This window comes from Eretmochelys imbricata, chromosome 6 (assembly GCF_965152235.1).
Source record: "Eretmochelys imbricata isolate rEreImb1 chromosome 6, rEreImb1.hap1, whole genome shotgun sequence".
Lineage (NCBI taxonomy): Eukaryota > Metazoa > Chordata > Testudines > Cheloniidae > Eretmochelys > Eretmochelys imbricata.
Window position 1 is genome coordinate 70,261,510 of NC_135577.1, and position 17,889 is coordinate 70,279,398.

Genomic DNA, 17,889 nt, shown 5'->3' on the forward strand with positions numbered 1-17,889 from the left:
TTCTAAAGTCAGCCTGTAAGGCGAAAATCGCGTATAGTCAAAATGACCCTGTTCGGTGGAAGGTTTGAATAGCACGTAGAGGCTAAGAGCCTTTTCTTGCAACATGTTGCCATCGATAGGCACATATTTACGGTTCATGTCTTCCAGCCATAAGTTTAATGCCTTTTTAGTCTTCACTAAAGTCTTATCACTCACCTGGCTTGTCACCTTAGTAGTTATTGGAGCACTTGATGCAACAGCTTGACGAATTTCTCTCTCTCGAATCTTGATGGCACGGATGCTAGATTCGTTGTGGCCACATTTACATGTCACATTGGAGACCGACATACCGTCTCTGAATAAGTCCAACACAGCCAGTTTTTCCTCCAGCGTTGGGACAGATCAGTGTTTCTTCAGTTGAGCACCAGATGAAGTAGTTGGCTTGCGTTTAGGGGCCATGTTGTACGAAAAATACGTATCTTTAAACACTAGAATCACACTTAGCATGGCGAGATGCTCATATTGTGAGACGCATGTGGGTACTGAGACCGACTGAGGGAACAGCAGATTCACGTCTCCCATCTCACACTCACTCTGGAATGGTGAGCAGAATCGCTTGCACTATTTATCTTGTTATTTTTCTTTTTTTTTGCCAAGCGCGTATAGTTGAATTTTTTTAAGTTAAATGCGCATATGATGCGACTCCGCTGTAATACTGCCATATTGAAACTAAAAAACATTCCTTTACTTAACAGATCTGCCTGTATATTACTGTTGTGCAAGCCAACTCAACAATAAAAGTAATATCCGCAGATTAAACCTTCTGTATTCCCAACCCATCATCTTCCCACATACTCAGCTAAAGGTGGGCTTAGCATCATTTCCAGAAGAAATCCTAGTCTCTGACAGACCAGAGAGGAAGTGAATTCTAAAAGGTCCTTTCAGGGCAAATGCCCTACCAACATTATCCTCTGTTTTAAACTATGGAAAATAGTATTTGCATGTGCTAATTGGGTAACCGCTCCCTGCAGTAGCTACTTGATTTGTGTCCGTATATCTAGGCTTGGCAGTATTTGATTTTTATTTAGATTGCCTATTGAAAATGTGTACTTAATTTTTTGTTAGGCCTCTAATTATCCTTCAAACTAGCCTCTTACTTGCAAAGCTCTTGGAATCGTCACCAGATTGCTTGTTTATCATTTTAAAGCTTTCTGATTATTACTTACGCTAATCTTCAAAGTCCCTACTTAATGACACTAGCTTCTGCTGTCCTTTCCTGTCTAGGCCCAACCTGGATAAACTTCAATTGCTATGTTTTAAATGGTTTCCTCTAAATATTTCCTTCTCTTCCTTAGTAGACTTCCTTTATTGTATAGTATTAAAATTCCAGATAGAATTAGTAGCAAAAGTATTCTGATATTCTATTCTTCTCCAAAGCCCTAGGGAATGTTGACTAATCAGCACCTTTTCTTTTCTAAATTTCAGTAGGCAAATAATTTGAAAAAAATTTTTGGTGAAAAATGGGAAGGAAGAAAAATCAAATAACATTGAAGCTATTGCAGAGGAAATTTGCTACTTACTAAATATTTCTGTGACGTACAATGCAGATGATAGTATTTTGGGGTTTGTCTGCATGGGTAAATTATATCTGTGTAGGCTAAGGTGTGATTTTGAACCAGTAGTATAGTTATACTGGTCTAACATCCTGCGTAAACGTTCTTATTACAGTATCTGAGGGCCTTTTATCAGTTTGTCTCTTGGGAAACTAAACCAAAGAAAAAGCCACTCTTACACTGGAATAAGAATGTCTGTGTGGGGGGTTTATGCCAATGTAACTGTATGGTTTAATTGACTATACAGTAAAACTTTCCTGTGGAGGCAAGCCCTTAGTGAAATGAGTTTGTGATGTGGAAAACTGGGGACTAGGACTACTGATATTGCCTGCAATATTTTGAAAAAAATATCTTTAGAAACAATTGTCAATCATTATTTAAAATTCCATTTTGATACCATGTTTCTATTAATATTTGTTTCTTAAAAGTTAATATGTCCTTCCTGCAGTTCTCATCTGATTTCATCAATCTTATTGGCATACTAATCCCTTCCAAAGTAATTGATTGTGATGACTGAGAAGCATCAGGAGCAGATGACTCTTAATCAACAGAAATTCTGTTTAAATACAAAATAAAAATGGATGAAATTGAATTTTTTTTAAAGTGAAATTAGTGTTCATTGAATGTACTGAATTGACAGCCATGGAAAAGGAAGTCAGCTGCTTATCCATAGAACAAGCAACAGCAATGTAATATGTCTCAGTCCTAACTGATCTTAAAATAGCTGTCATTCAGAAACTGCAGAGCTGCACACTCTTCTTTGAACAAATCATTGTGAAGTATTTTATCTTGGTCCGTTTCTCCAGATACCCGCAACACCTTCCCTGTCTGTCCTGAAACTTGTAACACATCCAAAAATAAAACAAGTGAATTCCCATCTCACTGTCAAGTTCTGGGTCTTATCATTCCTTTCTAGTGTCACTTCAAAGCCACAAGGGTGTTAGGTATTACTTATAAAATATTTTGAAGATGGAAACATTCTTATATTATAAAACACGTGATATTTACGCAACTGTAATCAGTTGGAATAAAAGTGCAGGATTGTAGTAATTGTGCCTTTCAAACTTGCAGTTCCATATTTTTTCTAGATGCTTTGTCCATATATAAATCTATTAAATCCTGTATGGCTGTTATAAATTGGTATTGTGTTAGAAGGGTGCATTACCCATACATCTCCCTTCCTGCAGATCTAGAATTTGTATACAGCAAGTTGTCATCTTAATTTTTTCTCCATTCCTCCATCTGTGCAAACATTTAAACACAAACGTTTGTGGAAACAAAAATGCAAATTGTTTTTTGTTTGATTGTTTTTATGTGTACGAGCAACACTGATATGCATATGGTCTGTCAGTGATTAGAGGAATGCAGTAGCTGTCCACAGACCTCGACTGTAATGATCCTTCCATTAGATCTTGAAGGAATAGTGAATTAATCACATTTAAGATGATCAAAATGAAGCCAAAGGAGAAAAAATATTTCAAATACAACCCCAGCAGTATTCTTCCAATTCTTCATTCTTCTTCTCCCTCCCCTGGTAATCATGTAACTGATTCTTGCAGTTGTCATTTATCATATACTTAGAGATGTATCGTATTTCAGCATTAGTATTCCTCATGTCAGTGTCTTTCTCAATAATGGCACACTAGTTTAAATCATTGAAATATACACATTGTGAACATTCATACACTAATTCTTTTTTTCCTCATTGCTATAAGAAATAGGTCTCACCTATCTGAGAATGTAACAATCATGGTGTTCTCTGCAATGATACATTTATAGGATAACAGGAATTTTATAAACAATGCTCAGTTTGTCAAACTTCTAAAACTAAAAGGTCATGTTTAGTCTTTTCTGCTAATTCAGTCAGGTATCTAATTCTCATTTGGACTCCCTAGAATGTGAATGTTCTTGGCCTACATCCCAAGTGTATAACTGATCTGCCAATTGCAAGATTTTGTGGGGTTTTTGGGTTTTTTTTTACAAGAAAACTAACCATTTCAGAACTCTTGATTCTTACACTGGAATCAAATGAGACATGGTTATCTTCTTGGACACTTTACAGGAAGAGCATCTAGGCTCTTCACTTTTGAACCTTGTCATCCTCAACACACATACACACCCCTTTCCGCTACAGATGATGCCACCTGTGTCTAATCTGTTTTGGTTTGAAGGGAATCTATGCAATCCTACAGGCTATGGGTGTAGTGACTTTTTCTCGAGGATTGCAAGGTGACATTTGTTATAAAACAAGAGGGGATGCTCAGTGCATGAATGTTTGGTTTTCAGTTTGCTTTTAGGTCCATTTCTATAATGTCTTTGTCATATGGACCAAAAATCAACCTTTTTTAAAAAAACTCATTAGTACACACACAAACGTAAGTCTTCCAACTAAAGCAGCTATACCAAAAGTGGCCTACCAAGAACTCTTAGAACTCAGGAATATCATAGAATGCTGTAAAACATATTCTGTAGTATCTATGTAGGTATTTGTACTGTGCTTATCACCATGGTGTTTGCATGCCTATGTTCTGTCCACTGCTGCTCTCTGCTGCTTTTCACTCCCACTGTTCCCCTCACTTCCCTTGTTGCTAACTTTTTGAAATCTATCAAAATGTTAGAAATTATTTTGAAATAATTATTTAAGTTTTGGTGAAAAATCATTTTGGATTTTTTCTATGTATAATTGCTTGTATGTGTGTGTATTGCATCTATGCATATATTTAAAAAAATATTTTTACAAAGTAAGGCCTCAATCCAGAAAAGATTTTGACACATGCTTAACCCTACACACTGTGAGTGGTCTCATTGACTTCAATGGTCATGTAGGATCAGAGGCCCAAGTGAGCTATGTAAGCAGCAGCACATTTTAGGATTCATACTAAAGAAGTATCTTCCCTTATGCTGGAATAATTCTGCGTTCCCCCCTCATGCTTCATAAGGCAATCAAGATATACTGTTATTACAGTATGATGCATGATCTGTCATCTTTTTGTGGCTGCCTAAATACAGAAACCATGCACTCACATTTCTGTTGTTTCACTTACTCCACTTAGATCATCCTATCACTTGACATTGCTTAGATTGCTTGTGGGACTTTTTTTTTTTTTCTCTTCCCAAAATAACTTATTTGGCAAGGCAGATGCAGTTGTTTCAATTAAACTTAAAAGTGGGGCTCTGTGTAGGCACAGATGACACCCACACATAGCTCTGTGTTGTTGACACTGACAGAATGTCATGCTGTGCTTCTCAATAGCTGCACTCAACTTTTCAAGCATTTTTTGGTGAAAATTTAAAGAACGCCTGCTTATTTTACAAAAACCCATCAAAAGGCTTGGGAGAAGGCAGCGAATGGGTTTGTGGAAATCTGAGCTAACCAGCAGAGTAGGAGCTACCTGAAATGCACCTACATCTCAAGGGCCTCTTCAGCTCAGCAGTTTGTCTATTTTAATATATTTCTCAATAAACCATAGTCGATATCTGTTGTCCCTAAGATGTGTTAATACCCAACTCATCTTTCGCATTTCCTTTTATAGCCAGAAGGAGGAATACTGGCATGGATTTTTGACTCTATTCATAATAATGCCAACCCTCATCCATTTCTTCTAGGTTCATGCTTACATTATCGGCCATCTAAAGAAGGAAATGCCATCTGTATTTGGAAAAGAGAACAAGAAGAAGGAGCTGATCAGCAGGTTACCTGAAATTTATATCCAACTGCAACGAGAGCACCATATCTCGCCGGGAGACTTCCCAGAAGTCAAGAAAATGCAGGTACGTTAACTCAAACTAAAGTGCAGTTGTACTCTGACTATTAACCAGTGACTTCTGACAAGCCTGGCAAATGTAGGAACACGACAGTGTCTCCCATAATGCTCTCAACAGTATGGGTTCTGCCAGCAGTGGCAAGAAAGTGTCAGAAATTGATAATGATTGAAAACTGACTGTTCTGTCTCTCACTAGATTAGCATGAGTTAGGATCACAATAATGAAACCAATGGATTAATTCCTCTGAAAAAAAGTATCCTAAACTCATAATAACATAGAAATCAAACCAGTATTTCATCTAGTTCAGTATCTTGTCCCTGTAGACAATTATGGAATAAACTAGTGGTTGGTTTGTTCCCTGAAATTAAGGGTTTAGATCCATTATTTTAAAAAATCCTATTAAATGTAACTGTGGATGTTCATTATCCATATACATGTCTGATCCTTCTTTTTTTTAATCCTACTGTGCTGTTGGTCTCAATGGTTTCTTATGGCAATGAGTTCTACAATTTAATTATGCATTGCATAAAAAACAAATTAAACAACCTTCTATCACTTTTAAACTTACTGCCTTTCAGTTTTATAGACTGTCCCCTTTCTCTTATGTTATGTTAACATGTAAATATGAGTGTCTAATTTACCTTCTTTGTACTGGTCAGTATTCTGTACAACTCTTGTGTCTCTTCTTGTCTGCTATTTCATCTAAACAGTCCCATTCATTTCAGTCCCTACTCATATCTTTTCATGTCCTCTAATCATTTTCACGGAAACTCCACGGTATGCATCCGATGAAGTGAGCTGTAGCTCACGAAAGCTCATGCTCAAATAAATTGGTTAGTCTCTAAGGTGCCACGAGTACTCCTTTTCTTTTTGCGAATACAGACTAACACGGCTGTTACTCTGAAACCAGTGTTTGAAAAATGACTGGTGTATTTTCCTACGTCTCAGCAGCAGATGGCAGCAAAGTCCTGACAAGCGATTTCTCACACACACGTTCATGCTAGGGAAAGAACAGTGTGGCTAGCTGACTGATTTCAGAGTAACAGCCGTGTTAGTCTGTATTCGCAAAAAGAAAAGGAGTACTTGTGGCACCTTAGAGACTAACCATGCATCCGACGAAGCGAGCTGTAACTCACGAAAGCTTATGCTCAAATAAATTGGTTAGTCTCTAAGGTGCCACAAGTACTCCTTTTCTTCTAGCTGACTGAGTTGATCTTTGCTTCCTGAAACTAAACTCATCAGTACAGACTTTGTAGCAGGTAATAGTGAATGAATTCCAGCGAAATAGATTGATTTAAAGGAAACCGATAGTCTTTTGATCTTGCCAGCTTGCAAGTGTATAATTAATTTTGTGTGCACACATGTTTTAAGAAATGTGAGTCAGCACCACTAGATTCCAGAGTTGTGTGGAGCAGGGAAGCCGTGAGTTAGCCATGATTTGTCAAAGCAATTTATCAGCGTTTAACAGGTGGCTGAGGTTGCCGGGAGGGGAGAGGGGAAGGGGAAAGTTATAGTGGAAAACTACTGTTCGTAGGTTGAAATCTCGACTCCTAGATTGAAATCTTGGCCCTACTGAAGTAAATGGGAGCTTTGGCATTGCTTGAATGAGACCAGGATTTCACCCCTATTCATCCCAAGTGCATGACATGGAACAAATTGTGTACCTCCCTCAGCAAGTGTCCCCAAGACACTTCAAATGTTAAGTCAGTTACCAAGATCTTGCCACAGCAAGATGGGCACTATTTTAAAATCCAACTTTTCTTCTTTTAATAGGTCAGCCCTCTTTTTGGTACCAGATATGTTTAAATGAGTACCAATAGAACAGGTATACTTCTGGTACTAAGAGACTGTAAAGACATGGACCTAAATCTAAACTGTTATTCACTAATTTTAAATCAACAAATAGATAATAAATCTAACTATTTACGTGAATATTTACGAGAAACTACATGAATAGCACCAGCTGATGCCATGACAAACAGGAGGCACAGATTTCTGGCCTCTTTGCTTCAGCAACTTGAAGGAAATAAAGTTATTAAGGGCTACAGCTGGTTATAGCACCTTGGATCTGAACTTTCAGTACCATGACATACAGCTTTTTAGAAGGTTCTGATTGCAGTGCATAGAACATATGCACATCCAGGTGTGGGGTATCTATGCTGACATTACTCAAAGTACTAACACTTTTCATGTAGGATTTCTCTTATTCGTGTATTGCGTTTATTAGCAAAATTTGATTACTAAGCTGACATTTTAAATTCGGCTTTACTGTGCAAGAAACTTAGCTCCTAAATGCTATCACTTGTTGGATATGTTTGTTGTGACAGAGCATAATGTGTGAGTGCATGGTACTGCCGTGTTCTGTTAGCAACAATTATCTTTACATAAAATCTTGCCCACTTTCTCTGTTCTGATGAGCAAGATCCAGTCTATTGGTTGAAATAGCTGTAGAAATAAAAACATAATGTAACCATTTCTGGAGCTAAATATAACCATTATGTATATAAGTTAGACAGTTGGGGTCATAAAAGTTGCCGATGTATATTTCCTTGTATTTCTATGGAGTCTTCCTATCCTGTCCTGCTAAAAAACAGAGGTTGGCAAACTAGATGTCACTTTTGCTACCCATAATACCCAGGGGCTATTCCTTTTAGGGAACTGAGACTTTGACTTGACACTTGTCACTAGATCAGTGAGGACAAGCTGTTCCTAGCTGGCGTTGTTGCCAAATGCCCTCAGGAATCTTTGCTCTTTGCCATTTTCATTTTCACTTGCGAGTTTGTGCTAAGCATTTGAAATGACAGCTAATTAGATAGCAACATTTCATAGCAGCCTGAAATATTTTAATAGCTTTATCTCCGCCATAAATGTACATCAACAAGGGCCTGATCTCTCATACCTTACGTGGGCAGGACTCCCACTGAAATCAGTGGGAGTTATAGCTGAGTAGGAAGGCCCAGGTAGAACAGTATTAAAACATTAGTATTGCTGGTATGGGAATAAGGAGATTGCTATTATTGTACATGGTAGTGTCCAATAAGTATCTATTACATTACCTAAAACCTGTTTTAACATTAAAGATATGACAAAAAACAGGGAAGTTCAGTGAACTTAAGTATGACATTTAGTCCTTAACTTGGCTGATAAAAAAAGATTATGAAATTGTAAATGAAATCAGTTATTTGAGTTGTAGAAGTTGGGGCAGTGGGGGAAATTGACTCTAGCTAGAGGGAGGTTCTGCTTATAACTGAAAAAAGTGCTACAGAACATCTTTAAGTTACTCTTAAGAGACATGGGCCTAAATAAAATTTGTTATGCACAGTGAATTTGTACTCCCAGGTTACGCTTCCCCTTCATTCCCTTAGCCACTGACAAAAGGGTTTGTTACAAAATTGAGCCCTGATGCTGCAAATATTTTGACTCATGTTTTTAACTTTCAGAGGATTCGTAAGTGTTTGCAAGGTTGGGGCCTTACTGGTGAACCTCACTCTCTTCCTGTGATGTAATTCCTTATTGATTTTCATATCTAAATATTTTCTTATGAGGAATACTATTAAATGGAAAACTTTGTCAGTTAACATTATATATCAACTGACAATTTTTTGTAAAGTATTTGTTTCTTGAGAAAAATGTTGTAAACGTATTTTATTAGGGAAGGATATATAACGGATTCATTGGAAAATTATGCTTAGACTTTTGAATTTAAGGCTGATCAGTGTATGAGGGTATACATATAAAATATGAACTTTTGTTTCTCTTTCAAGTGGGTTTAGTTTTGAGTTTCTGCAGTGGGAACTGTTTCAAATGAGACCTCTGCAGACAGACATCTCATTTGAAGGAGTTCCTTCAACAGAATCTGCTTTAAAAGTTTCCATCAATGAAACCTTTGCAAATGTTTTGTTTAATCATTGGTATGTGTGTTTTGTTATTGACAGGAACAGCTGGAGAACTATGACTTCTCTAAATTTCATTCTCTGAAACCAAAGCTGATTGAAGCTGTGGATAACATGTTGGCCAATAAAATCGCCCCTCTGATGAGCCTGATAAGCCAGGAAGAAATCAACATGCCTACACAGATGGTGCATGGTGGAGCCTTTGATGGCACCATGACAGGGCCCTTTGACCAAGGATATGGGGAAGGTGCCAGGGAAGGAGCTGATGAGGAGGAATGGGTTATTGCCAAAGATAAACCTGTATATGATGAGATCTTCTACACTCTGTCACCAATCAATGGCAAAATCTCTGGGGTCAATGCAAAGAAGGAAATGGTGAACTCCAAACTGCCGAACAGTGTTTTGGGGAAAATCTGGAAACTTGCAGATTGTGATAATGACGGCATGTTGGACGAGGAGGAGTTTGCACTGGCAAAACATCTTATCAAGATTAAACTGGATGGGTATGAACTGCCCAGCATCCTGCCACTTCACCTGGTGCCACCATCACACAGGAAACCTTTGCAGGTGTCAGAGTGAAAAACACAGGGAGGAGATTAAGTGAGGGATGGAGGGAATTGAAAGCCCTCTGAATCTTTTTACAGATGAGTTGAACCATCAAGGCTTAACATTAGGTTTAGAGGCAATCTTTAAATCACGTATCAGATTTCACACAAGTTACTGGAACCAGCAGCATAGTACAGAGGTTACTTGTGTAATAGCTCTGGCTGACCTTCACTGAGACAGGTTTATCACAAGTGCCTTTTGTAACTACTTCCACACCTTACATTGCTAAGATAGCAAAGCTTTCTCTGAGCATCACGCTGTCCATGTCTCACTGTATTTACAACCAAAAAGCAGAAACGAGGTAGACCACACCTACAATCATATACTAAACATGAATACCTAGTAAACACAAAGCTCCCCAGACTGTTTAGCAAGTGGAGGGAAACGCTAAAGCTCAAACTCACCTGTTTCTAGACGGCATAGATTTGTTTAATAAAAATACTTTAGGTGCCTTTGTGTAAGTCAGTATCCCTAGCTTTAGAAAAGGAAGAAATACAAAGGAGTTTGCCTTCATGTATTGCTGTTGATTTTAATAATAATAACTTGTGAGAAGGAAGGGGGACATGGGTAGAACTTTTTGTAAGAATGTTCAGGACATGAGCAGAAAGAAAAGAATTTTTACCAGAGATTATTTTTTAAAATCTGCAGTATATTAAAACTGTTTAAATCTGTCAACTGTGCATTGTGGTAAACAGATGCTTCCTTTTGCTTTGTGCATAAAATAATGTGCAACTGACTCATCAACTAAAAAAAGATTTGGATCCCCACTGTGTTGGGGGTGGGAATTTCGAGATTTCTGTTTAGCTGCTTTGCACGTTGTTTGGTGTAAATTCCTGAACTTTTCCAGTTATAGCACTGTTTGGTCCTGGTTCTTGGAAGCAAGGGAATTCACATGTTTAAGCAGAAACAGAAGCCTTGTTTTAAATCATGAGGGAAGGCTGTGTTGTATTAAACTTCTTTTCAAGATACACCAGACCCTCACTAGAATGCGGGATTTGGGATCCATGCGCGGTACCATGTTAACACGGGGACTGCGTTAAAATGAATTGCAATTAAAGTAATTAAATTTGGGATCCATGGCCGTGACCGTGTTATATGCAAATTTGCGCTATATAGACGCGCATTCTAGCAAGGGTCTGGTGTATTCAGTGTGCATGTTCAGGTGGCTTGATAAATTCTCTTAAGATTTACACTCAAGGTTTACAACCAATTATATGGATATCTGTATGTCCAAGTATTCTTTTTAGTTTCTTTTATTTCAGCAGAATTTTGAATTCTTTCCTTTGTTAAAGGGAAGCTGGCAAATGTAGAAAAAAATGTTCCACTCCTACTGTAGCATCATCTTCAGAAGGTAGGCCACTAAAGGGCCAAGCCAGCTTCCACTGAAGTTAACAGGAGTCTTTCCACTGACTTTCACAAAAGCTGGAATTGGTCCCTTAGAGTAGTGCTTCTCAAGCTATCTGATGTGAGGGACCGGCAATTTTTTTTTTCCAATGTGCGCACAGATCGGCAACCGATGGCTCGCGGAGTCTGCGGACCACCACTTTGAGTAGCACTGCCTTAGAGCATTGTTAATTTATTAAATAAATATTTGGGAGGGAAAGAAGTGCACCAACACTTCACTTCACCATCCTTCCCAATTGTACAATCAAAGAATATTGATCATGTGAGATACACACAACTGATTCGAACATCCCTGTTCTCAGTTCTCCAGAGGAAAGTGATTCTCCATCCCCATTAATTTTAATATGCTTTTTCTTTTTGCACGGGGAGTGGGGGATAGAACAACAATTCCTTCCAAACTTGGCAGTTAGTTTAGTTTATGTGCATGTGAGTGGGAATCACCTTATAATACATATATAGCATAAAAGACTATAGGTATCAAAAGTACTGTAACTTTGAGCACTTTTTCCCCTTGAATCCAAGTAAGGTGGATTCTGGAAGTACCTTCTGGGACAGACCAATCCAAAGAGTGATTGACTAACCTATTGGGTGAGGAAGGGAGAATTTCCTGAGAGTAACTAAGTAGGCAGATTCATTTATTCATGTCTGAATAGCAATGACATTATAGCAGAATTTTCAGAAGCCTTTACAGTTCATTGCTAACTTTGAGCACTCAGCATATACCTTCCAGTGATGTGTTGTACAGCCTCCCTCCATCTCCTCACCGGTTCCCTATTTCCTGAGTGTAGTTGGTTGAAATTTATAATTTTCAGGAATGTCCGTGTTAAGTACTTAAATGCTCTAAGAAGATCCTCCCCTACATAGCTTTTTTTCTCAACCTTGTATACATTCAAGCTCTTCAACTTAGCCACTTACTTCAGTTCTTTCAATACTTTTGATCAATCTAGTAGCTCTTCCATATGCCTTCTACAGAATTCATGCATCCCTGAGCAGTCAGACCAAATCTTAGACATGGGTCCTTGATTGAAACTTCACCATGAGTTTGTATTGCACAACAGTACACCCTCCATTGGATTGTTCTTAATCATTTAATGTAGCTTAGTGGTGTTATTCTTTGCTGCAGTTTAACAATATATTCCCGTCTTTACTACACTAACATGTAATATGAAGACTAAAGACATACACAATATTAAAAAACACACCAAATGGAAGCAAAGATTTTAATCCATCTTTATGCATACCTCTAGCTTACAGCTATAGTAAGGTCTTATGGTATATATGTCAATAAATAGTTATCCATTCTTATATCTGTGTGCTAATTGTAAATATTCCATTAGAAGGTTCTTTCTTAAGTTGATTTAGGAACCGCTAAGATATTTCAAAGAACTGATCTAATTTATTCACAAATGAATGAGATGCCTTTTGTAATCAACTGTTAGGTATATTACCTTCACTCAGTTTTATAAGTGAGAGAGGGCTGTCTGTCAACCATCTCTTCAGCAGCAACCACTTGACTGTTTGTTTGATACTGCTAGTATTTTTTGTTGAACAAATCAAACATCTCAAATCTCTTAGCACGTCTGTGTAAAACTGAAAAGTAGTACTTCAGGGTCTCAGGTTAATTTATATGTTAAATCCATACACACTATTTCATTAGCCTGTGGTTATACCCAGCAATTATAACTGAGTACCTAATTCAAAGCAACTCTTCCAAAAGTAATTAGATACATGTTTGTTGATATTGAAATATTACTATTGGTTTTTTGGCTGGAGACAAACCCTCTTCTGGATCAGTTCAGCCATAAGGTTATTTGTTGTTGGTGCATAAGCTCTCATACATCCTTGCCCCAGAGTCCATCTGATGCCTTGGTCTTTGGAAAAGGAAGTTCATTCTTCTTGACTGTAGCAACAACAGTCTGAAAGCTCTCCAGTGAGCTTGTAAGATCTTATATAGGCATAGCGTGTTACCAGAAATCTCTGCCAGAAGTCTCCAATCTGTATTCTGCCCATATGCTGACTGTGCTTTCATCTGCCCCATTCTATGTTCTCTGAGGCTTTCACATTAACCCTAGCCAACCAGTGTGATCTGGAGTTCTGAAATATGCTTGCTGATATCTTAAATATAATACTGAATACACTACTCCAACTACAGTCATCACTAGGTTGTGGAGACGGGGCGGGAGAGGATGGGAATTTTCTCAGGATTGCCACGGTCATACACCATTAGCTCTTTAACCATTTTACCAAGACTGAATATCTTACGTGTATCTCTGGTTCTCTGTATCACTTCCAGCTGCTTTGAAGGTCTGTGTAAAGTTGCATAAGTCCCTTCTATGATATTCAGTTTTTCAGACGACTTACATTTTTTCAGGGATCTTGGCGTGTCTTCCATCAAGTAGGTTTTTGTGTTTACCTGTACCCAAAGTCTCCAGTTGAAGATTCTCAGGTATTCTGCTTTGTTCATAATTCCCCTTTACCTTTTCTTTGCCGCTGACTCTTAATGCTTTGAAAAAAAAATTTCTCCAGTTTTCTTTTGATATTTTTGTGAGGATTGCTCAGGTTTCCACTTGAAATTACCTCTGTTCCTTTCCTCTTTTATACATGTTCTTCTGACCTGGTGTTCGGCCTGATGAATCCAGTGTGCCCTCTGCCTTGTCTCTCATGGTGTACATGAGAAACATATACTCATTTTTGTTGACAAACCCTGAGAACAAAAAGCTGTTCAAAACTGTTTATGTTGGCTATGCTAATTATCAGAAAAATTAAAGATTACTGGAGCATGTATGGCAAAATAATTCAATTGTCCTGCAGGGGGCAATGATTTCTGTTCCTTTTGACTTGTGTTTTATTCCCTGCTGCTTCTGTGTCACCAAGGCAACTTGTTGACTTCCTCAAAGCAACTGTATAAATGACCCTTTGCATTTCTGGGCCCTTTAATGCTACCCTGTTTGTGGCCTGAAACCTACTTTCTTAGCAAAGCTTCCTCTTTACTTATCCTTTTGAGGGAAACAGTTTATTTTTCTTTTCCTGTCTGCTTTTCCATGCTTGTTTCCTCTTTGAGCTGATCATAGCCTTACACACATTGTCTGAGTACTTCATGCTCACTCTCTCCTCTTTCACCTCAGCTATGGCAGGACAGCATGTTTTTAGGGTTCCTCCAGTGTTTGCGGGACGTGAGATGGAAAACAAACTCTTCCCTTACTGAAGAGGAGCTTCACTTCTTCCTTTTATCTCAGTCCCCTGCATGTGGGAGGTAGGCACTTCTGATACTGTCATGTTACATGGGCTGCAGTCAGGGGAACGGAGCATAAAGAGGCATGTTTGGTAGCAAGAGAGAGAATTGCTTTCTATTAATGATGTGATTTGCACTACTTCCAGGTTTAATGGGGTTCTCAGTAGTAAAGTCCCTTCTAGCACTAAGTCAATGGGAGTTTTGCCTGAGAATGGACTGCAGGATTTGGTCCATGGGTGTTTTCATGAACAGAGTTGTAGATTGTACATTCCTTTTTAGGTAAGAAGGATACCAAAGAGCAAGGGAAATGGATACAATAATATCTTTCTTAAAATCTGCTGGTCCAGACTGTTTTCAACTTAAACTAATGCATTCTCCAATCCTACATGTGAAGTTGTGCTTTGAGAAGGAATTACCTGAGCGTTACCAGGATTCTGCTCTGTGTGAAATCGATGGAGCCATTTTAGACTGTGACAGAATGGTGACGCTACTTTACCCAGACAGGCTTTCAGGCCCTTGTATCAAGGGTACTCTGCTCTAGTTAATTATTCTTGAACACTCAATCTGTTTTTCATTACTATTCCTTCTTTAATACAGTTTAGTCACCTCCCCATCCCCAAAACTCCAAATCAGTTAAGGGCAAAATTCAGTCCTTATGCTTCTCCATTAACTTCAGTGGGGTTGTGCCCATTTATGTCAGGGCTGAATCTAGCCCCGGGTCTGTACAAATACCTTGTTATGTTTAATAGTGACACTGATCCTCTGTGTATTTATACTTGCTACTGTATTTTCCACTCCATGCATCTGATGAATTGGGTTCTAGCCCACAAAAGCTTATTCTTTAAATAAATTCATTAGTCTCTAAGGTGCCTCAAGGACTCCTCGTTGTTTTTGTGGATCCTCTATGTAATTTATGCGGCAGGTTATAAAATCACTTTATTTTTATGATAGAATATTGTTTTGTTTAATAGAAATAGAGACTTTAGAAGCAGTTGTACTGGTGTGAATGTGTTACATTTGTATTATCTCTGCAATCGGGCAACTGCACATCCCAGCACCTTCCCTGAGTATCTTGGCTACGGAGACTCACTGGGGGAAAATGGGAAGAATCTTTTACTGCAGTCTACTGCAGCGTAGAAGGAAAACAGGATCTGAATAGCTGCTGATCTTCCAGCCCTACACCTGCCTTACCGCTGACCTTCTGTGTACAGCTACATAGTGGACCTGGGCTGCAAATCACCACTGTGTGTAGCCTCCAAATCTCAACTCCCTGTGACACAATGGAACCCTAATTGTTCCACTGCTTTGGGACCTTCCCTACCTGCTGAAGAGAAGAGCAGGATTGGTCCCTCAGTGACTTGCTGTCATTCATTTTCTCTTTCTAGTTTTGTTAGTGAAAAGGTGGTGAGACAGCCTTCTTTCCACTCCTCTGTGTGCAGGCTACCGCTTCATGGCACTTTCAACATGGATAATGAATAGAGCCGGTCAAATTTTCAGATGAAACATGTTGATTTTGCCCAAATTTTATTTTGAAACAAAGCGGTTCATTTCGATAAGGTCAAAACATCTCATTTTAACTGTTCCATTTCAACTTTTGTTTTTTTATTTTATGTAATTTTTAATAGAAAATAACTGCCAAAGCAGTGCAGACAAAAGAACCAAGAATACCTGGACTTTGTTGTGAGATCAATACACTGCACTATCTGGGTCTAAAAAGTTACAGTCCAGCAACTTGTGAACCCATCAAAAGCGTCTCCCCGCCCTTCCACCTCACATATCCTTTGCCATTCTTTAAAAAGAATTACGACACTGTTCGGGAAGATTGGAGACAGGGGAAGGAGGATACAGGAGAGGGAATTTTGACAACAAGAAATGTGGCACCTCCGCTTCAATGTTCTTTGCCATTACTAGAGAATTATTATTATTGTGCTCAGGAAAGACCCAGGACTGGGTTCTTGTCTATACTAGAAAGAGTTTGCCAGGCCTCACCCCATATGCCCAGAACCCCCCTAACATGCCATACCCGAACCCCACCCACTGAACCTCAACCCCTGCATCTGGAGCCCCCCTGCACAAAGACCCCCTGCCTCTGGACCCCCACTCCTGCACCCCAGACCACCCTCCACTGAGCTCCCTGCATTCAAATCCCCACCCTGATAAGCCCCACCCCCCTGCATCACCAGACCCCCACTCCCCCAGCACCCAGACTCCCCCATTGAGCCCCAACCACCTTCACCTGGAAGCCCTTGCAGAGTCCCATTGCCCCTGCACCTGGAACCCCCCCAACGAGCCCCTTCTGTGCATCCAGATCCCCCCACACCTAGACCCCCTGCACCCAGATTGTCCCAAACAGAACCCTTTCATCCCACACCTGGATCCCCTCACACTTGGATCCTGCCTGGTTGGGCCTGGCTGCCTCATACCTGGAAGGGCCTTATATGTCCACACCCAGTGTACAACATGTGTCTTTGGTGCAAGGTATGGAAACTTATACGGAACCTGCTCTTCATATGCCTGTCTCAAGCGAGCGATATTATTAGTCCCTCACTTTCATCAACTTGCCTACAACACTTAAAAATGTGTATCTTTTCTAACAATGTGCTGTTTCTACAGTTTGATAGTTTGTCATTTTAATTCAGTCAAAGAGTTTAGGATATATTTTCTGTTTTGTGTGTGTAATTTCCTGAGCACTGAGAACATGCCACTTTGCATTTTCTATTTTACACAATCACCTGTCCTTGTGCCACTGTTAAATATTTAGAGTTCATGCCAAAGGTATTGTCTCTCATTTTTAAGGAAATGTTTAATAACAAATTTGAATATGCTTTGTATCCCTTTCAAGCGGTTGTGATAACACTTGCTGATTAATAAACTGTTAAACTACCTACTGCTTTTGGGTTTGTAAAAGTGTTTCTGAGAGGAAAAACAATTAGAGGAGGAAGTTTGGTCTAGTCATTTAGATAATTACCTCCTAATTACTACTTCCTTCTGTGCTACGGAGTACTCTAGTCTATTTCTCAGGAGTCGCAGCACTACTCTTACCTAGCCATGTTACCATGGGCAAGCCACTTAATCTCTGTGCCTCAGTTTACTTCTCTGTAAACGGGTCACAATGCTTGCCTTACAGGTGCTGTGAAATAATCAGTATGACCCTAGAATTCGCTGCAGAATCCAGTGCCTACCCTAGAACTGTGCTCCAGGACCTGTTTTCATTTTTAAAAAATCCTTTTCTAGCTCTTGTGGTTGAAAATAACCTTCCAACTATGAACTGAGTATAAACCAATGTAAAGATGTCTTTCTGTGTACACAAACAGGCTGAAACAACTTGCTTTGAAATGCTCTTTATTAATTTCCGTGGGAATGTTAATCTTGAAACCTAACATTAGTTTAAATGGCA

General features: G+C 39.0%; 1 protein-coding gene across 1 annotated transcript in view; it reads left to right on the forward strand.

The window, feature by feature from the left end:
- Nucleotides 1–15,370, forward strand: part of EHD4 (EH domain containing 4) — a 59,574-nt gene extending 44,204 nt beyond the window's left edge. The window contains exons 5-6 of the mRNA XM_077818837.1: nt 5,199–5,363; nt 9,293–15,370. Of these exons, the coding sequence (XP_077674963.1) occupies nt 5,199–5,363; nt 9,293–9,829 (702 nt within the window). The 3' untranslated portion in view covers nt 9,830–15,370. The remainder of the gene's footprint in view (nt 1–5,198; nt 5,364–9,292) is intronic.
- Nucleotides 15,371–17,889: the final 2,519 nt, after the last annotated feature.